General features: G+C 42.1%; 2 protein-coding genes across 2 annotated transcripts in view; one reads left to right on the plus strand and one right to left on the minus strand.

The window, feature by feature from the left end:
- The first annotated feature begins 5,440 nt into the window (after window positions 1-5,440).
- Window positions 5,441-24,253, plus strand: LOC146629836 (fibrocystin-L-like). The gene is made up of 4 exons (XM_085355420.1): window positions 5,441-5,495; window positions 5,596-5,673; window positions 5,952-6,096; window positions 24,085-24,253. The coding sequence occupies exons 1-4, from the start codon at window positions 5,441-5,443 to the stop codon at window positions 24,251-24,253; spliced, it is 447 nt and encodes a 148-aa protein (XP_085211546.1).
- Window positions 22,386-25,037, minus strand: part of LOC146629837 (CD48 antigen-like) — a 34,269-nt gene continuing 31,617 nt past the window's right edge. Inside the window, exons 3-4 of the mRNA XM_085355419.1 lie at window positions 22,612-22,905; window positions 22,386-22,495 (exon numbers count right to left, since the gene is read on the minus strand). Coding sequence (XP_085211545.1) covers window positions 22,386-22,495; window positions 22,612-22,905 — 404 coding nt within the window. The remainder of the gene's footprint in view (window positions 22,496-22,611; window positions 22,906-25,037) is intronic.

Below are 25,037 nucleotides of genomic sequence, written 5' to 3' on the forward strand. Positions count from 1 at the left end.
TTTCACTTCCTTTGAATAACGTAATTTATCTAGTTTCACACTGAGGTTTGAATTTTAGCTCATTGGTTTCTTTCTTTATCCATAGGGTCTAATATGATGTCATCCTACCCTGTGCAGCTACAGGTTTGAGCTGGTAAGGTCAGACACCAGTGTTGGATGAGAAGCCCTGGCTTATAGTCTCTGCTCTAATTAATTTCAGAGGTGTTCTTTCAGGTGCAGGCCGTGTTATTACTGGTCCATTTTGACCAATAACAATTCCTGGTCTCTTCTACTCAGGGCAGGCCACTTGCTTGTAATACACCTCGTCTTGAGCTGCATACTTCACATCTGTGTGACGAGTCTGTGTCCGCAGTGCTCTCCATATTCTCTGCGAACTTTTTGCTTCTGTAAAAACTTTCTTGATGCATCTAAAGCACAAGTGTGACTTGCTGTCACGGCTCAACGGCATGAGGGAACAGGGATGGACACAGGCGCAGAAACCAACCCGGAAGCGAGGTGACAGAAAACAAATTATTTATTTCCGCCCACAGGTAAACAAAGGTGAAACACAAAGCGACGCCACCACACTAGTGGCGCGTAGGATTCGTCGGTGATAATGAGGGCGACCTAGACACCTCTAGGAGACGGCTGAACAGCGGGGACAGCGGGGAGGTAGAAACAGGACTAGGTAGGGGCCGGGGGCACTGGAACAAGAGGAGATCACGATCAGAGGGATCCAGCAGACAACCAATAATCCTCCGCAGTTGAATTGAATTGCCTTACTTGGTTTCAGATGGAGGGGACAGGTGGAGCGGAAAACCCGGAAGCGGTCGAGGCGTGGGGAGGCAGGCAGGTGAGCGGTGGGCCGGCAGGCCACGTTGTGTAAGCAGCTGGCGGCCCAGGTCCAGGAGGACGGGAGCGAGGGGAACAAGATCTCCACTCCGGGTGCTATCGCTGAGGACAAGAAAAGACAGGTCAGTCATCACACGGCGTTAAGACAAGGTTTAGGATGCTCCACTGAACTAACATGGGAATAGCAGATACTCAGGCGATGAGTGGTTGAGAGCGCAGGTCTGATATACCGCTGGCACGATTGCTCACAGGTGGTCAGCCAGGGAGGGGCAACCGGACTCCGCCTAAAGGAGGAGGAGCCGCTGTCTGAGACCTGCAGGTGCCCAACCAGACCATGACACTTGCTGCCTAGAAGGCACAGCAAGGAGTGTTGTATTGTAGCCAAAAATGTGTTCTTTGCCATAAGAGCCCAGTCCATTGCAGTGTTCCACTGGCAGCAGTTACTTGCCTTGACATTTTTATTTCTGGGAGTTCTTGATTGCGTTCCTCAAGCAGTCCATTACTCCATGGGTCGTATGCAGCTGTTGTCTTTACCTCTGTGTTGAAATTTTCTGCCATGTCTCTCACGTCATTGTCATTAAACTCTCCCCCATTGTCACTAAGTTGTTTGAGAGGAGCCACGTGCACGCATCGCGTCATGAACAAAGTGTTTGACAATTTCAAAACATTTCTGTGAGTTTAGGATTCTGCCTGCACTAAACTGGTCAATAATGTGGGGATACCACTCATGGTTAAAGTTCACACAGTTCCACAGACACAGTCTCATTGTATTCAGATGTTGGTGTTGCTAGTGCGAGTTTTCTTGTGTCTTTGACATATCAATATTCACAAACAGTTTTCTGCAGGATTGTGTGGCATTCTGCATCGTTGTCCTAAGCTTTTTAAAGTCACATGTAATCGTGATTCCCGTTTAAATCTTACAGGAAAAAGTAGAATAAAGTTACTCTGTGATGTTTTTTCAACTTGTTTCAATTTTAACGATTCCGTTTTTTGAGCAGAAGGTGTCCTGCTTGCCGTGGTGCTGGGGACAGGAGCTCGGTGAGGGGGCGCTCCTGGCACAACCCCCCTTTGTGTGAAGATGCACCAGCACTGCTGCCCGGTCAAAGTCTTCAATATCATGAGCAACCTCAAACTGTCACCGTGTAAAAGTGGCTCGACACCAAGACACTCACCACTAAGCATGTGCAGCAGGTGCTGCGGTGGAGGGACTAGATTCAGGTGAAACGCTCAGCCGGCTTTTAAACCCGCAGCTCTGTCTTTACCTGATCATTTTTTCCAAATTTAGATTTCTTTGACTGCCAACATTAAGACCGCCAACACTACACGAAGGTGGTGGGAGGGGCACACAGCCTAACAGGACGCTGCTCAGGAGGACGCAGAGACAGCGTGATGGAGGCTGGACTGGGTTCTGCTGCGTACCCGAGGTCATCACAGGTATGTCATCATCGGTGCTGCCGGACTGTGTTTGAACCTCTGAGGAGGTCTTTCTTTTTCTCATGATGAGATGGTGACAATCTGATTATCCCATATGATCATGAAGCATCCTGAAAGAAAACATTCAGCTTTTCGAGCAGCTGTGGCTGCAGATGTTTGCTCTGTGTCAGCTGACCTGTGTTGTGGTGGTTTCTGTGTGAACAGGGGCGGAGGGCTTCTACCAGTAACGAGTCAGGCAGGAGCTGAAGTGGTGCGTCGATGTGGAGAGTAGGTCAGCAGAAGGAGAGCACATGTGGTACAGACATACACATAATCCTTAACATCCTGAACTAAAATGAACCACCAAAACAAACTGAAGGAGGGTATGTTGCGATTGTTCCCAGGATGGCTGGTGTGTGCAGAGTAGATACCTTGTGAAGGGACACTAGAGGGAACATACTGGCGATTGGGGGTTACGGCATCTCTCTTTGTGGGTTACAGGACGCATGTCTGGAAGCGATAGTGAAGTTAAATTGTGTGAAAAAAAGGAGACCATCTGGCTTGTCCAGCGTTGAGTTGGTTTGCCGTCTGTCGTTTGGGTTCGTTGACTATTTTACCCACCTGCACATCAAAGTAAATCATAAAGTCACGTGGCCGCTGAAAGACTACACCGTAAAAAAAATCCTAAAAAAACAGTTATATTCCAGCAGCTGGGGCGCCAAAATAATACCGGAAAATAACGTTCTCATGAAAATACGGTTATTTTCAGTAATGACAATACAGTTTGTTGCCCTACTTTTACATGGGCTTTTGCCTTTTTCAATTGCTTTTAAACATTAAATTAGGAACATTTTAACGTGATTAAACAATGAAATTACCTATAATCAAGGTCATTGAATGCAGCAATATGAATAATAATACTTAAATGTACAGAAACATACAGTTAACTAATAATGGATTGCATTCATATAGCGCTTTATAATTCCCCTCTGGCCGTCACCAGTAGGGGAAGTGTCTTGCCCAAGGACACAACGACCCAAAGTGTCCGAGCCGGGGCTCGAACCGGCAACCTTCTGATTACAAGGCGAACTGCCAACTCTTGAGCCACGATCGCCCTAAATAGCAATAATAGTAATTATTATGTGATTTTAAAAAAGTTTATACGAATCATTTTATATATTTTTCCATAGCATTACATTTGTCATGGTGTCCATGCCTGCCCGGACGGCCCCACAAGGCTACATTTGCTGTTTCGGTTCTCTCCCTCTCTGCCTGGGCGGAGCTCACTGTGGGCTCCCGCCCTTGGCCCACACACCTGACAACAATCACCTGTCATCACCGAGAGCACTATTTGAGGCTGGAACACAGAGCCTCTCATCGCTGGATGATTGTACTACTGACGTTAGTGTTCTCACAGCTCCTGTGGATTTGTGCTTCGTGATTTGTGATTAGTTTGTGACTTCCCTTCTCTTCTGCTTCAGACCTTCCCCCCCGGACCTGCGACCTCCCTGCCGTGTGAACGTGTGTGAGTGTGGGCAAGAGGACGTGAGCGAGTGTGAGAGAGCTACCCTGTGATTCCCTGGAGTTTTGGATTCCCTTCACTGTATACAGTATATATTGTGCACTGGAACTGTAAATAACTGCATTTTGGAGACATCTAACCGCTCTGCGTTTGAGTCCCTATAACCAGATCGTGACAACATTTGAATTTAAATGTTCAATCTTTCAAATAACGGACAGATATTTGTGAAATCATGACACATTTCTGAATTGTTGTCGGAGTGTTAAAGAACAGCTTTGAAATTCTCATGAGTTGTTCGCATAAAAGAAAAATCAACATCATAATGCGGCTATCCCTTCGGCGCCAGCTGTGGGCTGAAGGCTGGAGCCGAACAAAAACACCCTGATAACGACTGTGTTTAGACTCTTCTTCCCACTCCATGCAAGGCCACCTTGTTGGCTGGTAGACTTTACTTAGCCTGGTAGGGCAAAGGACACTGTCTCCGCTGAACTATGGACCAAGGTTTTAATAGTTTTGCAATTTTCATTAGTTTTTATTTTTATTTAGTTTTGACTTCAGATTTTCAATTCTATATCAGTTTTAATTAGTTTTTACCATTTGTTTGGTAGTTTAGTTGAGTTTTTATTTTTTGAAAATCCTTCGTTTCAGTTTAGTTTTTATTAGTTATAGTTATAGTTTTAGTCTTGTTTGCAAAATGAGCCACATACCAGGGGCAAGACTGGTTTTTTTTTTTTTTCTTTCTTTATTATTATTATTATTATTATTATTATTATTATTATTTACTGTTTGCCAGTTTTAGATCTGTTTTCTTTTTATGGTTCAAGGCACAAATTAGTTGAATAGGAAATCTACAATTAATATAAGGTTGCAAGCATCATAAGGAGTTTTATTTATCATTGTTATGATCACAGACAGTTTTGCAAACACTCAAAGACTGAAATGCGAAGCACTACTGTACGATATGTTTTATAAATGAAACGTGGAATAACATGACAATAACAGAATAACATGAAGACCACTTCAAGAGCACATTGTGCAAGTGGAGAATGATTGCACTTTAATGCAAATTTAATCCAACGGTCATGAAACGGTGTGAAAAAGTCAAAGGCTACACAAAGACCATATTTACTGAAGGACTGAACAAATGCAAAACGTGTATAACTTTGCATACTTTAGCTTTTTATAGCTCCACTTCTTCCTCCACATGTTCATCGCTAATTACGTCCCGTGTTCATGGAGCCATTATTTATCACGGTTTTTGACTCACTTTCGCTTTTGTTTTTAAATGCAGACATCTTGAAAATCTGATAAATGCAGCAAAAACTTCTTCCAGTCTCCTCCCAGTTTCAGGTGAGGGGCGGGACCCTGAGCACGTTATAAAAAGGTAGTGCGCGTCCCTGAACTGACAGTTTCCCAATCAACAGGTAAACAAAATTTTCTCACAGCAGGTGAGTTTTGTTCACTTAAATGTCACACTGGAAAATGGAAAATACAATTTTTTAAAATAATATTTGTTTTAATAATTGTACATTTTACCACATATATTTATTCTATGGCTGTCAATAAATTTCAATTATATTTTTGTTATAAATAGTACTTTTGTGTCACGTGATTCACAATCGGTCGAGAGAGGGGCGCAGGTGAGGCAGCAAAGTAACCTGGGAGCTCTTCAGGATGGAGGTCAAGTGGAAGGCCGCAGCTCTCCTCTTCGCTCTTTGGTGTTGCTGCGGTAAGTTAAGTCAACTTCTATTCTAAACTCAGTTGTTTTAGCTCGCTGTTCACACTCGAGGAAAAAAGATTTCTCATGCGGTTTTAATTCAATTTTGCAGATGCTCAGCGCATAACCTCCGTGTCCCCACGCATAGGAAGCGTCAATGGAGCCACACGACTCACCATTCAAGGAGATGGTAGGAGATCCGTAATGAGGTTTAGAAGTAAATTTAAAAAGTAGTGTGGGCATTATTTTACTTTGTAAAACAAGTTATGATGGATTCTTAGATATAAGTCAATTTTAAGCTATTCTGTAGCTAAAAGATGCAGCTGAAGAAGATTTGTTAATGCAGTTGTAACTGTCCTGAGAGTCCTTGTGCCTGCTGGCCTGGTGGGATGATGCTGAAAGATGTGACTCTAAGCCTCAAAAACAATTACCTTCTGAGATTTTGTTGCCCCCTTTTTTCCCTTCCAGGTTTTGCACAGGAGCGGCAGTTCCAGCTGAATCCAGTAGACGACATGTTTGGAAACCGTGTGACCCTGGTGTCAAACACCCTGTCAGTCCCCTGTGATGTGGAGAGAGACTCCACACACCGCAACCAGATTATGTGCTACACCAGGTACAGTCCAGGCATACTTTAGCAGCACGTCTGTATTTACTTATTTCACAAGTTACTTAATTATTTCACAGGCACTTTATATTGTCACTTAAAGACCCTACAATAATACAGAAAAAAACCCAACAATCGGACGAAAAGCTATGAGCAAATACTTGGCAACAGCAGGATAAAAAACTCCATTTTAACAGGAAGAAACCTACGGCAAAGCCAGGCTCAGGGGAGGCGCAGTCATCTGCTGCAAGTGGTTGGGGGTGAGGGAAGGGAGACAGGAAATAAAACACTTTGCCTAAAATAAATTCCCCTCTGAGCGCCCCTAGTCGTCCTTGTGAATAAAAGATTAATTAACTTTCTAGATAACTTAGCTATAATAGCTGTTGTTTAATACTGGTTAATTGATTAGTCCTTGCATATTGGCTCTTTTTTTTTTTTTTTTTTTTTTTTTTTGGTTAAAAAAAGACTGTTAAAAAAAATGGAATTAAGTGTAACAAAATCCCAGTTTCATCATATCCATCCATCTTCTTCCACTTATCCTTGGATAGGTTGCTATTCCAGCTACCATACCCTGGTGCACCCTGGACAGGTCACCAGTCTGTCGCAGGGCTAACACATAGAGACAGACAACCCACATTCCCACCAGGCAACTATAAATGATATATGGCTTTAATATTTAGTAGACACATTTACAACAGCATCTGAAAAGCAGGTAGTGTAGATAAACAGAGCTTAGCCAACTCTAAAGTAACTTGGATGAAATTTAATTTAAACATTAGGAAGCCCAACATTCAATGCTGGCATTACAGCTGTGATAAAACACTGCAACTGACTAGCAATACAATAACACAACACAAAAGCCAAGCCATCATGAGTAAATTTTAAGTGTTTAGTTATACATTAGTAAAACATAAAAAAAAGCAACAAAAAAAAAAAGCACTGAACTGAACTGCAAGTGTTGATCTAAAGGAAAACTCGCTGCTCCAGAGATGTGGTTGTTCAGTTTCTCAGCCCAAATGACAGGAGTCCACACAGAAAAGATGCGTTCCACAAATGCTTGTGAAGCAGGGGCACTAACAAGATCTAAAGCTACTGGGGCAAGTTTTGGATAGACATCCTGTCTTGCTTTCCAGAAATGCAGCGATGCTGTATCTGGTGACTGAAGAATCAGTGAAACATTTGGATCCAGCAGGCAGGCTCCTGCTGGTGTAGCATCAAACTGTGTGGAATCAGGATTAAGAATACCAGCAAACCGTTCCCTTAATTAAAGACTTCAGAAGCACTTGAGCTAAAGGATTCCTAAAAGGACTCGTCAGCAGATGTGCCTCAAGGTTGAGCAGACATGGCACTACTTGTGAGAGTGACTGGCTGTCACTCTGAAGCTGGTCTGTATGAATGGCAAAGGGTTCAAACAGCTTGACAAGGTTCTCCAGCTTGGCCCAATCACTTGTGAGAAGTATCCATCTCCAGCTGCTCAAGCAGTTGGTTTAGTTCAGCTCTGGTTTCTAGCAGTTGTCTCAACATGTCAAAAGTACTGTTCCAACGAGTGGTACAATCCCGGATCAGAGTTTTGCCACACCTTTTGATCATTTCTTCATTTGCCACTGATGATTTTCTTACAGCATGTACCAGTTTTCTTGCTTTAGTTATGACTGAATCAGCAGTCGGGTGTTTCATGGCATCTTTGATTGTGAGCTGGAGAGTGTGTGCTAGGCACGGCATTCTGTGGAACTTGCTGCTCTCCCCATATTCTTGCAGCTCAAGGTCTTAAAAAAACAAAACAGACAATTATAAAACATGTAAACATTATAAACATAGAAGCAATAGTCTAAAAATGTTGTTATATTTCCACTTGAGGTATGTATTTGATTTAATAAAAACTATTTCGTAAACTATGGACATTAGCTCTGTGCTGCAGGTCTCTTAGGTAAGCAGACCTGTTTCAATACGTTTTACTTCTTAATAGTGTTATCCCCATAGCCATGAGTAGGATCACAGCAGAAGCACCGATTAAAGCTTTTACTGGGGATTGTGAGTAATGTGGGCAGCCTTTTATGTGAATTGACTATGTGCACGTTAGCATATGCTACTTCCGGTGCGGAAACTCCTGTGGGGAGCTTTGTTTCCGGTGTCCTATTCGCGCCTGGTTTACGGTCCAAAACAAGTTAAGCAAATGAATGAATCAAGCCGCGATTTACATTTCTATAGATGTCTTGGGCATTTACCCAATATATCTGTAAATGATGTTCATCGACTTGTCGATATTTTTCCCCTGCGCCTCAGAGCAAAAGAGAAAATATTCAAATGTTATATTTCTCAGTATCTGTATACAGCGGTCCCTCGTTTATCGCAGGTGTTATGTTCTAAAAATAACCAGCGATAGGTGAAATCAAGTAGCCAATGTTATTTTTTGACGGTACAACACGTTTCGTGGACATCGTGGACATACAGCACTGCACTTCAGAGTCACACTGCTAGCATTGATGCAGCAATTCTGTACTGTACAGGAGAGACGTCACGGAGGAGATCGTCTGCAGCGATCAGGACGCAGGACACAATGTGATGTAAAAAATAAGCATGCAAACTTGCACTAAAAAATCTGTGAAACAGCGAGGTGAAAGGTGAACCGCGTTATAGCGAGGGACCGCTGTAATTTTGAAGGTAAGTTACAACATACCCTTCGTAAATACTAATGTATAGAAACCGTTACCAGCAATCATTCATTTTTGTGTGGCTTTTTTCACAGTTTGTTAACATGCTGTGTAGGTGTGTACTTGACTAGCTGATCTCGACATAACGGGGAAACATCTGGTTTGACTATTCTTCACCTGTAGTTTGAATGCTGAACATTTGCCTGTTTAAATCATGAGACCAGTCACTATACAGAGATGTGCTTCTGAATGTGGACGATGTGTCTTCTGCTGCAGTGATGCAGTTCTGCTTGTGTTGAGTGATGTAAACAACTGATCGATCTAAACTCTTTAAACGTCAAAATTGATCATTAGATTTTTTGTGACACAACAGTGGTGAGTGTTCCCACCTTCTGCTCTTTGTAACTTAACGCCATCTTTCCGTTTTCGAGTTTTGGACATGATTGTGGAGGATATCTTCACAGTAGTGATTGACCACAAAGTAAAGCTACCGGAAATGTACAACCCCACATCCGGTCTCAAACCAGGAAGTTAGCATTTTCTCGTGCACAGGGTCAATAAAGCATAAACAGCATTGCAATTATTTAGTTTAAATAAAAAAAAAGTTGGGGAACTTTCGTTTACAAAAACAGTGATGTCACGATCCTGGGTCTTAGGACCCAGTGTTTTGAGTTCTAGTTCATTTTGATGTTTATAGTATGTTTAGCTCATTGGGCCTCCTATGTTCATTTGCTTATTAGTTCCCCCTTGTGTTTCAACCCATGTTAAGTCTCCCCTGCCCTTCATGTCTCTCTGTGCCCCCTCTGTTCTGTTTATGGTGTGTCTTTGCATGTTTGAGTTTCTTGTTTTCTGTCACCCTGCATTGTGCATTATGTTCTCATGGTTGGTCTTTTGTTACTCCCTCTAGTCTAGTCTCTTGTGCTCAAAGCTGAGTATTTCCCTCTGTGTATTTTGGTTCTTAGACCTCTGCCTTATGGTTTGTCTCTGTTTCTTAGTTGCTGTCTCCACTGTGTCTAGTTCGCGTCTCTGTGTGATACTTCCTGTTTTACTTTGAAGGTCCATGCCTCATGTGAGTGTTTCTAGTTTTGCGTCTCTGTCTCGTCCAGTCCTGATTTCTCCCAGCTGTGGCCTCCTTCTGTGTCTCATTCCCTCGTTATCCCTCTGTGTATTTAAGCCCTGTGTTTCTCTTTGTCAGTGTCGTAGTCTCCATCATAGCTGTGTGATTTTTCCCTGTGGCTCCTTGTGCTTTAGCTTTCCCAGTTTAGTTTATTTTGTATTGTTTTTCGTGTCCCACTCCACGCCAGCAATAAAGCTGTGTTTTTTGAGTTTACCTTTTGTCTCTGTGAGTTTGCGTTTGGGTCCTCTCCTGCCTGCCACATAGCCGAATCATGACAAGTGAACCTTTACCAGCTACAGCTAGTTTCCATTTCCAGCCTTTCTGCAACATATATGCTGTCTGCAATATAGCTACAGTAAAAGAGAGGAAGTATTCACATACATCAGAAAATTTACTAGGAAACTAACATTATAGCTGCAAATGCTGTAACCCCGGAGAGCAGCCATTTGGCTTTTCTACCTTTAAAACCCAGAGAGTTGCCAAATGGCTTTTAGCTAGGCTTTAGCTTCAGCCAAGTGGAAGCTAAATTGGCTAGTCATTCATATGTAAATTGGGTTGTTACCTGGGAATTCTGGAGGGAGGGGAGTGGGGGTGTGTGATTGAGGGCGTGGGGGAGCTGCTAAAAGCTGTGAACTTCCTTTTGTGTTTCATCTTGATGCATTCTCAATCATCCAGGGAAATAAATCTCCAAAAGTCACCAACTTGGAGTGTTTCAGTTTGCCATCTTAGGGAGAAATCAACACACATGGGTGTATTTCCTTTGTTGCTGAGATTTATTGATAAAAACAGTACAAAAAACCAACCATTTGTACACATATTTACAAATAATAATAAAAAGTGAGTGAGTACATTTCAACATTATACCAGTGGTCTGATGCCACAATGGAGCAAATCGAGCAAAGACTGATAAGTTCGCTGCAATTTCCAGTGTGTGGGGATCATTTGTCACCAACTGCATCACGTGCTACAACCCTGGTCTACATATCACCGTTGATGAACAGCTTTTCCCATCAAAGACTCGGTGTTGTTTCCTGCAGAATATTGCAAGTAAACCTGACAAGTTTGGGATCAAGTTGGATGGTTGGATGGTTCGGGAGTACACTGTCCGCAAAGGAACACGGCGCTGGCCAGTCGCCGTGTTTTATAACATGATTGACATGGCAGCACTGAATGCACATGTGCTGTATCAAGCATGCACCGGGACGAAGGAAAGACGGGTGGACTTCCTGGTGGCGCTTGCAACAGAGTTGGCTCACTCTCATGTAGCTGCGAAGAAGGCAAGAAGAGAACAGTTGCTTCGGACACAACCCTCCACACCTAGCCCTGGAAAAAGAGCCACGTGTCAGGTCAAACACAACTGCAAGAACAATCATGCCACTGTGCGATGTGTTCACTGCAAAAGATACACATGTGGTAAATGCAGACTACAGAAACCATGGCAGTGCCAGGATTGTGAGTGATTGCTGAAAATGTTGAATTGTACTCACTCACTTTTTATTATTATTTGTAAATATTTGTACAAATGGTTGGTTTTTTGTACTGTTTTTATCAATAAATCTCAGCAACAAAGGACATACACCCATGTGTGTTGATTTCTCCCTAAGATGGCAAACTGAAACACTCCAAGTTGGTGACTTTTGGAGATTTATTTCCCTGGATGATTGAGAATGCATCAAGATGAAACACAAAAGGAAGTGCACAGCTTTTAGCAGCTCCCCCACCCCCTCATCCACACACCCCCACTCCCCTCCCTCCAGAATTCCCAGATAACGACCTAATATACATATGAATGACTAGCCAATTTAGCTTCCACTTGGCTGAAGCTAAAGCTTAGCTAAAAGCCTACCAGCCATTTGGCTGCTCTCGGGTTTTATAGGTAGAAAGGTAGAAGCCTGGGGATGCTAGTTAATGCAACGGTTTACATGAGTAAAAAGAAAAAAAATTGACAATGTGTTTGCTCCTATAAAAACACTCACCAAAATCTCCACGTTCCTCACACTCTGTGTCTGACTCCTCCGACTCAGACTCCATCCACATTTCATCTTGGCCCTCTCCAGCAGCTCTTTGCTCATCCTGAGAACCATTGGTATCATCAGTTCGCCTGCGATTCTGAAGAAGCCGTACGGCCTTGACGATGTTGACCCCGTTATCGGTTACAACGAGCAGCACCTTCTCGTTCCCTACAGCCCACTCTTCTAATGTATGATCAATGCAGCGGGCGATGGCCTCCCCGGTATGTGGGTGCTCCAGTCGGTGCAGGTTAAGCAAAGCATGGTGGACCTGGCCTCCAGGTGGGTGGTAAAAACAAGCTGACACATCCATGAAAGATGCTGTTAATCCCCTTTTGCTCCAGCCATCTACACATAGTGTTAGCTTCCTCGCTTCTTTTTTTAGTTCTTTCAGTTTCTGCTTTGCTATATCCATCTTGGCCCCAATGAGACAATTAACTCTTGCAGCGCCTGATGTTCGGAATTTTGGTTCAAGTGAATTGCTAAACTTTTTGAAGGCAATTGACTCACACAGTTGTGTAGATATCCCAGTCTCGATAAACATATTCACCAACGCTTCCTCTCGCTTGTGATGTTCCTGCGAATTGACCAACCAGCAGCCATCCGGTCGCCGTTGGAAGTACTGCATTAATGTTTTTTGTGGGGTTTTCTCAGCGTGCATCACGCTGCCTTGCCTGGGGTTAGCTTCTGTTTCTGGGGATGAGGCTTGGGCGTGCTCCCTTACCTTCTCAAGGTAAGCTAGGTTAGCCTTCTTGTGCGAACTTTTCAAGTGCACTTTAAGGTTTGTGGGATTTTTCCCCTTTAAAAATGTCCCACATATTTTATCTCTTTCCACTACAAGACACTTGCTTTTATCTAAAACACAGTCATATTCGAAGTAATCCCAAATTGGACTCTGGCGCTTTCTCCCGACTTTTGCTGACATGAAGCTACGCGTGGACGGAGCGGCAACACAGATGACTCGACTGAGGTACTTGCCACCTGCTGGCATAATGAGGCACAGCAAGAACGTAACCTGGAAACTACACTTCATTCTCAGCCTAGACTAACGTATGGCACACACACATCAACAAAAACTAAACATGTTTTCTCTATAAATTCAGTTAATTTGACTGAAACTCTTCAAATAAACCATTCCTCTGCAGATGATCTGTTAGCTGTTTGACAACTACTCTTTCAAGGATGTTCGATATGAAAGGAAGGTTGGAGATTGGCCTATAATTAGCTAAGACTGCTGGGTCTAGAGATGCTTTTTGAGTAAAGGTTTAACTACAGCCAGCTTGAAGGCCTGTGGTACATAGCTGATTATTAGAGATAGGTTGATCATATTTAAGATCGAAGCATTAATGGCAGGACTTCTTTGAGCAGTTTTGTAGGAACGGGGTCTAAAAGACACGTTGATGGTTTGGAGGAAGTAATTATTGAAGTTAACTCAGAAAGATCAATTAGAGAAAAAGAGTCTAACTTAACATCAATGGTACTAAGAGTAACTGTAGATAATATTACATCTGTGGGATGATTATTGGTAATTTTTTCTCTAATGATAAAAATTTTATTTGTGAAGAAGTTCATGAAGTCATTACTAGTTAATGTTAAAGGGATGGTTGGCTCAACAGAGCTCTGACTGTTTGTCAGCCTGGCTACAGAGCTGAAGAGAAACCTGGGGTTGTTCTTATTTTCTTCAATCAGTGATGAATAGTAAGATGTTCTGGAGGGCTTTCCTATAAAGCAACAAACTATTTCTCCAGCCTAACTGATCATCTTCTAAATTTGTAACATGCCATTTCCTCTCCAGCGTACGAGTCATCTGCTTTAGGCTACGTGATGGAGAATTATACCACGGAGTCAGGTACTTCTGATTTGAGGACTTAGTTTTCACCGGAGCTACAGTATCCAGAGTCGTACGTAGTGAGGAGGTAAAATTATTAACAAGATGATCGACCTCTGTTGGAGGGCGATCGTGGCTCAAGAGTTGGCAGTTCGTCTTGCAATCTGAAGGTTGCTGGTTCGAGCCCCGGCTTGGACAGTCTTGGTCGTTGTGTCCTTGGGCAAGACACTTCACCTACCGCCTGCTGGTAATGGCCAGAGGGGCTGATGGCGTGATATGGCAGCCTCGCTTCTGTCAGTCTGCCCCTGGGCAGCTGTGGCTACAACTGTAGCTGCCTCCACCAGTGTGTGAATGTGAGAGTGAATAAATAGAGGAATTGTAAAGCGCTTTGAGGGTCTTCAAAAGTGCTATATAAATGCAATCCAATATTGTTCAGATAGCTGCTCTGCTCTATGTTGGTACAGGGCATTGAAGATGATAACAGTGGGTGGATTATATTCTTAGCGCTTTCAGAAAGACATCTACTGTGATGAAGTCTACTCCCCACTGCAGTGTAATCAATTATTGTAAATGTAAATGTTATCAGGAAATGATTTCAAATTCAAATTTTATTTGTCACACACACACACAACCATACACAGTATGACATGGGGGTGAAATGCTTGTAGCTGTACAATGCCCGACCATTAAATGACAGAAGAAAAGTTTTACAATATTTACAATTTACTACAAAAATTTACAAATTAACTTAGGAAATTACAGTAAAGAATGTGCAAATAGCAGAAGAGATTATAAAGATAAGGATTATAAATTATAGGAATTATAGGATTATAGGAAATGTGTGGTGGTGCGTGTGGTGACGTGTGTGAGAGTCCAGTCTTATAGTGACGTGTTTGGGAGAGTCCAGTCCTACACCTGGTTCAGGCCCCGAATAGCCTGGGGGAAGAAGCTCCTCTTCATTCTCTCTGTTTTGGCCTTAAGGGAGCGGAAGCGCTTCCCAGACCTCAACAGTGAGAAGAGTCCATTGTTGGGATGGGAGAGGTCCATCATAATCTTCCTAGCTTTGGACTTGCACCGCTTGGTGTAGATGGACAGCAGGTCAGGGAGCTCTGATTGAATGATGCGTTCTGCCGAGCGCACCACCCTTTGCAGATCTCGTCTGTCCTGCTTGGTGCTGTTCCCAAACCAGGTGCAGATGTTTGCCATCAGGACGCTCTCGATGGTGCAGGAGTAGAAGTTCTTGAGCACCTTCAGTGGCAGATGGAAGTCTCTAAGTCTTCTGAGGAAGAAGATATGCTGACGGGCTTTCTTAACCAGGGTGTTGATGTGACAGGACCATGACAGGTCCTGAGTGATGTGGACACCCAGGTATTGGAAACTGTCCACTCTCTCCACTGGCGTGCCACTGATGATGAGGGGTTTGTAATTCCTCGCCTGCTTTGTAGTGAAGTCCACGATCAGCTCCTTAGTCTTGCTGATGTTTAGGAGGAGGTTATTCTCCTGGCACCAGGTCTCCAGGTTCCTAATCTCCTCCAGGTAGGCCGTCTCGATGTTGTCGGAGATCAGGCCCACAACAGCAGTGTCGTCAGCAAACTTGACAATGGAGGTGGTGTCGGATGTGGCTACACAGTCATAAGTGTACAGTGAGTACAGCAGGGGGCTTAAAACACAGCCCTGAGGCACTCCAGTGCTGAGTGAGATGGAGGGGGAGACTTGTTTTCCTACCCTCACTGATTGGGGTCTGTCTGTGAGGAAGTTGAGGATCCACTGACACAGTGATGAGCTGAGTCCTAGATCCGTCAACTTGGTGAAAAGCTTAGAGGGAATTATTGTGTTGAATGCTGAACTGTAGTCCACGAACAGCATCCTAACATAATTCCCTCTGCCAGTGTCCAGGTGACTCAGGGATGTGTGGAGCAGGTGAGATATGGCATCGTCTGTGGAACGATTAGTCCGGTAAGCAAACTGAAGTGAGTCGATGGTGGGAGGAAGTGAAGAAGTGATGTGATCTCTCATCAGTCTTTCAAAACACTTCATCACAATTGAAGTCAGTGCTACTGGACGGTAGTCATTGTGGCAAGCGGGCTGTTGTTTCTTTGGAACAGGGACAATAATGGACCGTTTGAAGCACGTGGGAACCACAGGCTTGGGCCAGGGAGAGGTTGAAGATCTCCGTGAACACCGGTGCTAGTTGATCAGCGCAGGCTCTAAGGACCCGGCCAGGGATTGCATCTGGTCCTGTTGCCTTCCTGGTGTTCACCCTCCTGAAGGTGTTCCTCACAGCATGCTCTGTGATGACGAATGCATTTTCTTCACTGGTGCACTCCGAGCACGCGCAGCCGTTTGTTGTTTTAATTGCTGCGGCGTCGAAGCGAGCATAAAACGTGTTCAGCTCATCAGCCAGTGAAGCATCTGCATTCATCATTGAAGAAGCTGGTCGTTTATAGTCAGATCAGACAGGAGAGGGTTTTCAGGAAACACTGTTAAATGTTCAGTTTCTATGCCATATGTTAAAACAAGATCTAGAGTGTGATTAAAGTGGTGGGTGGGTTCTTTTACATGTTGAGAGAAGCCAATTGAGTCTAATAACAGATTAAATGCCATGTTGAAGCTGTCATTTTTAGCATCTATATGAATGTTAAAATCACGCACAATAATTATTTTATCTGAGCTGAGCACTAAATCAGGGTGGACGAGGCTAAGCATCAGGCTTTGAAATAAATTAAAAGTCTGTCTTAGTCTTTGGTTGATTGATAGGCTGATGTGAAAAATCGCTGCCACACCACCTCCTCGGCCTGTGCTTCAAGGTTTCTGATGGCTAGAATTAGAGATAGCACAATACCACTTTTTTATGTCCGATATCAAGATCATACATTGGGATATCTGCCGATACCAATATGAATCCGGTATAGTCTATTTTTTTAACTGTTTTTGTATAAGTTCATTTTTAAACACACGACATCCTTGTAATAACACATTTGTAACATTTTTTTCACGTTAACATTAGAGGTGGGTTCTTCAGAAATATCAACATTTCAACCTTCTCAGCTGTCAGCCTGCTTCTCCTTTCATTAATAATAATGGAGGCTGTATCAAAGAGTCTCGCTCTCCACAATTGTTGTAGGTGCACAGAGAAATTTAGCTGCAGAGTGGGAAAGCTAAGTTTGTTGACTTGCCAGTACAGCAGTGGATTGTCTGAGCGTTGAATGGCAAGTTTGCACTTCAATGTGTGCACTTGTCGTGGCTAACTGAGGAACAGGATCTAGAGTGTTTTCCTTCAGGATTTCATCAAAAACACTTTCAAGTCTGCTATGCCTGGAAGATTCCACCTGTGGAGTCTTCTTTGCTGGCTCCAAGACTACTGAACATGATGTCCCTTCTGCTGGCTCTGAGGTATCTAATATAGTTCTCCTCAAAAACTCCTCCTTCTTTCCCACCTCTGCAATCAAAGCATCTTTTGCTAGTTTTCAGGTTTCTACACTTTTGAAGTACCTGAGCCAGGTTCTGCCGGAGGTTTCTTCCTGTTAAAAGGGAGTTTTTCCTTCCCACTGTTGCCAAAGTGCTTGCTCATAGAGGGTCATATGATATTTGGGTTTTTCCCTGTATCTATTATTATAGGATATACTGTACAATATAAAGCGCCTTAAGGCGACTTATGTTGTGATTTGGCGCTATATAAATAAAATTGAATTGAATATATATATATATATATATATATATATATATATATATACACACACACACACACACACACAGTGGGGCAAAAAAGTATTTAGTCAGCCACCGATTGTGCAAGTTCCCCCACCTAAAATGATGACAGAGGTCAGTAATTTGCACCAGAGGTACACTTCAACTGTGAGAGACAGAATGTGAAAAAAAAATCCATGAATCCACATGGTAGGATTTGTAAACAATTTATTCATAAATCAGGGTGGAAAATAAGTGTTAGGGAAAATATTCTAAAACACTTCTTCAGTAAAGACTCAGAGAAGAGAAACACACAGAACTTCTTGCTAGCAAGGGCAGCCTCCAGACTGAGACTCGCACTAAGAAACTGCCCCAATCTTTATTTATACTTCAGTAGGTGTGTGTGTGTGTGTGTGTGTGTGTGTGTGTGTGTGTGTGTGTGTGTGTCCTGCTGATCAAAGGGTCATGAGAGCACAAAAGGTACATCCTTGGTCAGGAAAGGGGGTAGTCTCCCCCACCCTAGATAACATGGTGAGGAAGTCCAGCAGTTCATCTATATGTAAAGAAGCACTTAAACTAAAACAGACATAGCTACGTTAATCCTGCCGTAAAACAATAAAACAAGGTATGAGCTCTCATGCTCCCAGACGTGGGGGTGCATTCCTGGGATGCACCCCAAGCCTGCAGCCTGTTAGAGATCACACACAATTAATTATATGCCTCTAAGTATACATGGTTGAATATTTCCTAATACAAATAACTACATGCAGTATTCTACCATATGCAAACTTATATCACTAAAAGATTATACTGACTACTAAATACAATTTTCCATTGACATTCCCTCCTGTTGTCAGAAAAACTTTAAGTGAGATACCAGTTTGTCATTAATCACACAAAGTCTTCATGTTCCAACAGGTCGGGGTCATTATCATCATCATCACTTGTCATGGCTATTTATGCAGCAACAGTAGAAAATATTACGCGGTTAATCATGAGTTTTATACATGGCAATATACACGTTACAAAGACACAAAATAAAAGTAAAAATATCCCAACTCCGATGAGTAGTCTTTTTAGCACCTGTAACCAGGAACTTTATGCACATTGCATCAAGCAAAAATTTTATTATATGCAAGAAGAAATGTGTTTAAGATTTAAACCAATGTTCTGCATATTCCAGCATATAAAATAAAATAATGTTCTTGTGTTTACACTCTTGTGTTTAAGGGTTTTTTTCACTGTAGAAAGAAGTTTTCTTCACACAAAGTGAACAGCAGACGCTAATATTTTTGTCACTTTTTAATGAATCAAACTCAAAATAATGTGAGTACTTCCAAAGTTTAAACACTACATGGTCGTACTCCCTCCTGCACTCCATGTTATCCATTGTTGATGTGCACACGTCTGTTGCTGCCACAGGCATCACACGCTCGTACGTTATTGTCGTGAGACACTCTCACAAACACCCAAGTAGCTACCACAACTAAAACAAGCTAGCTGCAGTAGGCTAACATTAGCTTTTAATAAAGAAATTACTTCCAGATGTTTCTTTAGGTTGGAGTTTTAGACGCTGAGAGCAACTTGGTTGCTGACAAACTTTCACTGAGCACTGAGCACACAGCACGAGACTGGCAAAGTAAAATAGGAAAGACGAGACAGGCACAGAGACACGGACTTGACACTAAGACCAGGAGAAGCATAGATGTGAAACATGAGTAGATCAGACATGAAACAAAGAACACGGAGGAAGCATAGAGACAGACATCCAGAGACTAGAAACTAACAATGCAATCAAAGACTATTAATAAAAACAAAACACCAGGACCATGACATTTGTATTATATGCACTTTGAGAAAAAATAAGAATGAACTACTCTTAATGTTCTTTTGTAAAGCATCCTTGGGTTTCTTTTAATGTGTTTGCAGCAGAATGGCCGCCCCTCCCCGAGCCCTGTTCTTCTGGAAGTTTCTTCCTGTTAAAAGGGAGATTTTCCATCCCAGTGTTGCAAAGTGATTGCTCACAGGGGGCCATTTGATTATTGGGGTTTCTGTGTATTATTCACCTTACCTTATGATATTTCTGGTTGAGATCCAAAATCAAATTTTAAAGGACTTTTGAAAAGAATTATGTCCCATGTCCTGTGTAGCTCTAAAGCGGATGTGTTGACACCAGAGATGGGCGTTACTGTAATCCGATTACTTTTTCCAAGTAACGAGTAAAGTAAGGGATTACTATTGCAAAAACGGTAATTAGATTACCTTTACTTTCCCGTAGGAACGCTGCGTTACTGCGTTACTAAAACCGTGATTTTTTGCGAGAATGTCTCATGACAGTGACGTAAGCAAGTGCGACGTTCGTGACAACAGCTGTGTGCAGATCAACAGTGGATCATATATCGAGTGCAGGAGAGAGTATGAGCGTGCAGCGTTTAAAGCGTGGAAGTACTGACCTTACTTTGAGTTTGATTCCATAAAAAGTGACAAAAACATTAGCGTCCGTTGTGCGTGGGAAGAAAACTTCTTTTTACAGCGGAAAAAAAACCCCTAAACTTCAAAGCAAGCACCGAGTGCGACGTAATGGGAAACTCGCAGAGAAACTCGCGGATTCTTCCACTGACCGCAGCGGCACACCTGCACCAGGGTAAACCTCCGCCTACCCGACTCCTGCTTTACAGGTGAAAATAGAGCAAAAGGACCGCTACACTGTTCCAAAAAATAGTAATGTCAAATTACTTTACTGTGTATTTTACGGTTGTGTACTGTTTTTCTAGAATATCATTACATTTACATAAGTAGACTGTGATCTGACACGTCAAATGTAAAATAACAAAACATCACTGTAAATGTAATAAAACACAATTTACTTGTTTGTTAAATATATTTTGTTGTACATATGCATATTTAGATTGTAAAAATACATCCAGAAATGTCTCCCATCATGCCTTGGGACATGTGCTGCTGTTTGGATGTTCTTGTTTTATTGTTTATGGTTACGTTACTTTTAACTGTTATCTTGGTTGTTGTGTTTACGCCGTGGTGCAGCGTCACTGACAGTTGTTATTTTGTAGAGAGAGTGCTGTACCATGAGTGACTTCTGTTGTGCTGTTGTTGAAGCTTGAGGCACATTGTAACACCGGCAAGTGTTTTAATAAAGAGCTCCCCCTATCAGCTTGGGGTTAAATAACAAGCTCAATCTCTCTCTGTGAGCTTCGTTGTTAAGATTTCTCTGCATGCCACAATGTAAAACATTGCACGGACACGCTGTGCTAATTATACATTTTGAAAAATAAATGTAGAGGTAGGAATTGCAATTAATATAAATAACATGACGCTAAGCATCGGCCAATGAATGTGAACTAACAACAAGGTCGCGGGTATGGCTGCGACCGTAGGAAAAAACCCCTAATATGAAGGTATTTTACTGCATTTCACAGTAATCTTCTGTTCTTCTAGAATATCATTAAAGTTATGTAAGTAGACTCTGACTTCACATTTTGAATGTAAATCAACGTTAAATCTGTAATGTAATAAAACATAATTGTCATGATTGTTAAATGTCTGTACATATGCATATTTAGATACAGATTCACAAAGGTATCATGATTTCACAAATATCTGTCCGTTATTTGAAAGATTGAACTGTTGAATTCAAATGTAATGCTATGGAAAAGTATATAACATGATCCCTATAAGCTTGTGTTACATCACATAAGTATTATTATCATTGCTAGTTAGGCCGTTCGTGGCTCAAGAGTTGGCAGTTCGCCTTGTGATCAGAAAATTGCTGGTTCGAGCCCCGGCTCGGACACTCTCCGTCGTTGTGTCCGTGGTCAAGACTCTTCACCTACCGCCTACTAGTGATGGCCAAAGGGGCCGATGGTGCGATATGGCAGCCTCGCCTCTGTCCCAGGGCATGCAATCAATTATTATTGAAACCAACTGTTAACTGTATATTTCTGTACATTTACGTAGTATGATTCATATTGCCACATTCAGTGACCTTGTTTATAGGTAATTTCATTGTTTGATCACGTAAAAATGTTCCTAATTTAATGGCCTGCATTTGTATAGTGCTTTTCTAGTCCCTAAGGACCCCAAAGCGCTTCACACTACATCCAGTCATCCACCCATTCACACACTGGTGATGGCAGCTACTTTGTAGCCACAGCTGCCCTGGGGCGCAGTGACAGAGGCGAGGCTGCCGGACACTGGCGCCACCGGGCCCTCTGACCACCACCAGTAGGCCAACATGGGGTTAGTATCTTGCCCAAGGATATTTGGCATGCAGGCAGGGGGGCAGCCTGGGATTGAACCACCGACCTTCTGATTAGTGGCTGACCTGCTCTGCCACCTGAGCTACAGCCAGCCTTAATGTCTAAAAGCACTTGGAAAAGGCAGAATCCCATGTGAACTTAGGGCAACAAACTCTATTTTCATCACTGAAAATAACCGTATTTTTATGGGACAGTTATTTTCTGTTATTTTACGGTCGTATTTTGGCGCCCCAGCTGCCAGAATATCACCGTTTTTTTAAGATGTTTTTTTTAACAGTGTAGTCTTTGACTATTTATTTTCTGCTGTGTTTTACTTGCATCTATTTGAAAGAGTGAGTGTAAACACACACAAAAAAATTATTTTATGTGCTGGAATATGCAGAAAATAGGTTTAAATATTAAACTAATTTCTTCCAGTCAGAGAATGTTGCATATAATTACATTTTTGCTTGATGCATAAAGTTAAAAGATTAAAACTAATAAAACAAGTTTTAAAAAGGGACTTTTCCATTTGATTACATTTTGTATGATGGATTATGTAGAAAAAGTAGAATTGGGCTGAAAGATCTATCACTTTAGAAAATAAGTAATCAGTAAAGTAATGGGATTACTTTTTTGGGGAAGTAATCAGTAATTAGTTACTGATTACTTTTTTCAAGTAACTTGACCAACACTGGTTGACACACTGCATTTTGTGAAGCTTGAGAAAAACTTCGGTGCACATGTGGTTCATCTTCGGAGTCTGATGTGGTCCACAACAAGAATAATCAAGGCCATGCCAAAGACAGTAGAGATAACCAGTCTTACTGTAGATTCAGTCTGACACCAGCTCCTGGACTCTTGGGGGGGAGAGAAGAGCTTGGGGCTTAGATATTCTTTAATCATAAGACTGTGATAAACAAAAAAATAATAGTTCTAGTTTAATAAAGGTGAAAATGATTTATCACCATCTTACCTCCAGACCCCATCTTAATAGTTGTGTCTTCTCCTGATAGTTTGGTCACCTTTTTTTCAACAGGGTTTTCAGCTACACAGCTGTAACTGCTGCTGTCATGGGATTCTATTTCCAGAGTGAGATACAGATTGGAGGACAGATCAGGACTGCTAACATTTGTCAATCTTCCCTCCTGTCTGTACCAGGACAGGACCAGGTCTTGGCTGTTGTGCACTGAGCACTCCACTGTGACTGCGGAACAGCTTTTGTTAATGAAAGACGATCTGACTGTAATGGAGGGAGTACCAAGAGAACCTGATGAAGGAAAGAGAGTGAAAATATGATTGATGTGATTTGATAAGTGCTGACAGAGTTATCATACTGATGAAGTCTATGACTTTACTAACTGTAGCTGTGGGCTCATAGATACTCTGCAAACAGAGCAAAGGGATATAAACAAAACTGTTTAAATATAGAGTAGCTCTCCCAACTCTTTCTTGACACAAAATGTAATTGTGATTACTATGATTAATTGAAAATAGCTCTTTAATCGAGTAAACTAAAGCTCAAATGTATTTACAAAGCACATTTTAAAAAAAACATTTAAAAAACTCAGGTTGATCAAAGCGTCTAATAAAAGTCAGGAAATAAAAAAGGAGGGAACAGGGAAATAAGTAAATAGATCTAACCATGACTGAAAAAGACACAGGAAACACAATGAGCAATCAGACCCAAATGCCAGTGTGTAAAAATAAGTTTCAAGTTTTTAAAGACTGAATGGAGGGAGCAGATTTGACTGTGGGCAATCACAGAGAAGTCTCCTCTGAGTTTAAATCTGGAGCACATGACAGTTAGAAGCATATGATCAGCTGACTGGAGGGACCTGGAAGCTGAAGTCGGAAATGTAGGAATGAGCCAAACCATGAAGGACTTTGTAGAGAAACACGAGGACCTTGAAAATGATTCTGAACCTCGCTGGCTACTTCATGGAGCACATGAAGTAGCTATGCTCATGAAGAGCTATGCACATGAAGTAGCTATGCGCATGAAGTAGCTATGCTCATGAAGTAGCTATGCTCATGAAGTAGCTATGCACATGAAGGAGCTATGCTCACGAAGTAGCTATGCTCATGAAGAGCTATGCACATGAAGTAGCTATGCTCATGAAGTAGCTATGCTCATGAAGAGCTATGCACATGAAGGAGCTATGCTCATGTAACCCAGTGTTAATTTGGTTATCTGATATTGTGTGATATTCAGTATATATGTATATATCTATATTGGGTGTTATAAAATGTTCTTCTGAGTTTTTTTTTACTTGCTATTGGTTTGCGGCTGCTTTACGACAGTCGACTGTGGTAGTACATCCTAGCGGGAGGGGCTATGAGCTTACGTGGCTTGTAGCTGTGCCAGAGAGCAAGCTTGGGTGAGCTAGCGGGGAATATCTCCTTCTGCAGTAGCCTTAAAAAAGACTATTGTTCATTCTCCTGCCAGACGCCTCGCTGCTGTGCTGCCTTACTGCTGTGCTGTCTCGCTGGTGCCATTAAAGGACAAGCGGCTGCCATCCATTCATCCATCCGGACTTCGATTATTTGGACCGAAGTACTCACACACACGCCCGCACTCAGTGCCATACACTCTCTTTATTTTGCTGGCCAGCTAACATCATTGTTTTTTTTTTCTTTTTGCATTCACAAAGACTATCCAAAGACATTTTGGTTATTGTCAAATAGACACTCTCTGATTACGGACTGAGGAGGTTGTGGTGTTACAACCCCAGGACTGAGAAAAAGGACTCTTTACATAATATATTCACTTGTCTCCTGGTTAGGAGAAGTGACTATTGATGGAAATATTTTTCTTCTTCTTGTCTTTATTTACATTGTATCCCAAAGAAGTTTTAAGTTGTTCAGGTTGAAACATTTGCACTTAAAGTCTGTTAAGTTTCCTTTGATGTATCAGTGTCAAGCTGATGTTTAAGAGGGTATGTTAAGGACAGATGTGCTCCAGTCCATCCAATCCTTTAAAGTGCTGGACACCGATGGTAAATTGCCATCAGACCCTAAATAAATTGTCCTCTGCTGTTATCCATATTGCTTCACTCATTCTTTGGTGAGTAGACGTATTGGTTACAACTAAAAGTAGTAGGAAAAATTGGCGCCCGAACAGGGACTTGAGCGCATCACTAACTTTATCCTGAAGCACATGCACAGACATCTGTGAATTCATCGACTGCTTTGCAGAGAGAGACAATGGAGTTTTGTGACAGGTATGGTTTTGATCCAGAGTACACTGTTTTGTTAAAAGGGGCTAAAGCCAAGATTAAACTACAAGAGGTGCAAAGAGCATTTGCTTTGCTGGATCTCGTTGTCAAAATTCAACAAATAGATAGTCTCCCTGACACGATTTTGTGTCAGTTCATGGAGTGCATTACCCCAATGCTCTTA

Source organism: Diplotaxodon limnothrissa, linkage group LG6, assembly GCF_057381915.1.
Source record: "Diplotaxodon limnothrissa isolate DT_005_m linkage group LG6, D_limnothrissa_male_GT1.1, whole genome shotgun sequence".
Classification (NCBI taxonomy): Eukaryota; Metazoa; Chordata; class Actinopteri; order Cichliformes; family Cichlidae; genus Diplotaxodon; species Diplotaxodon limnothrissa.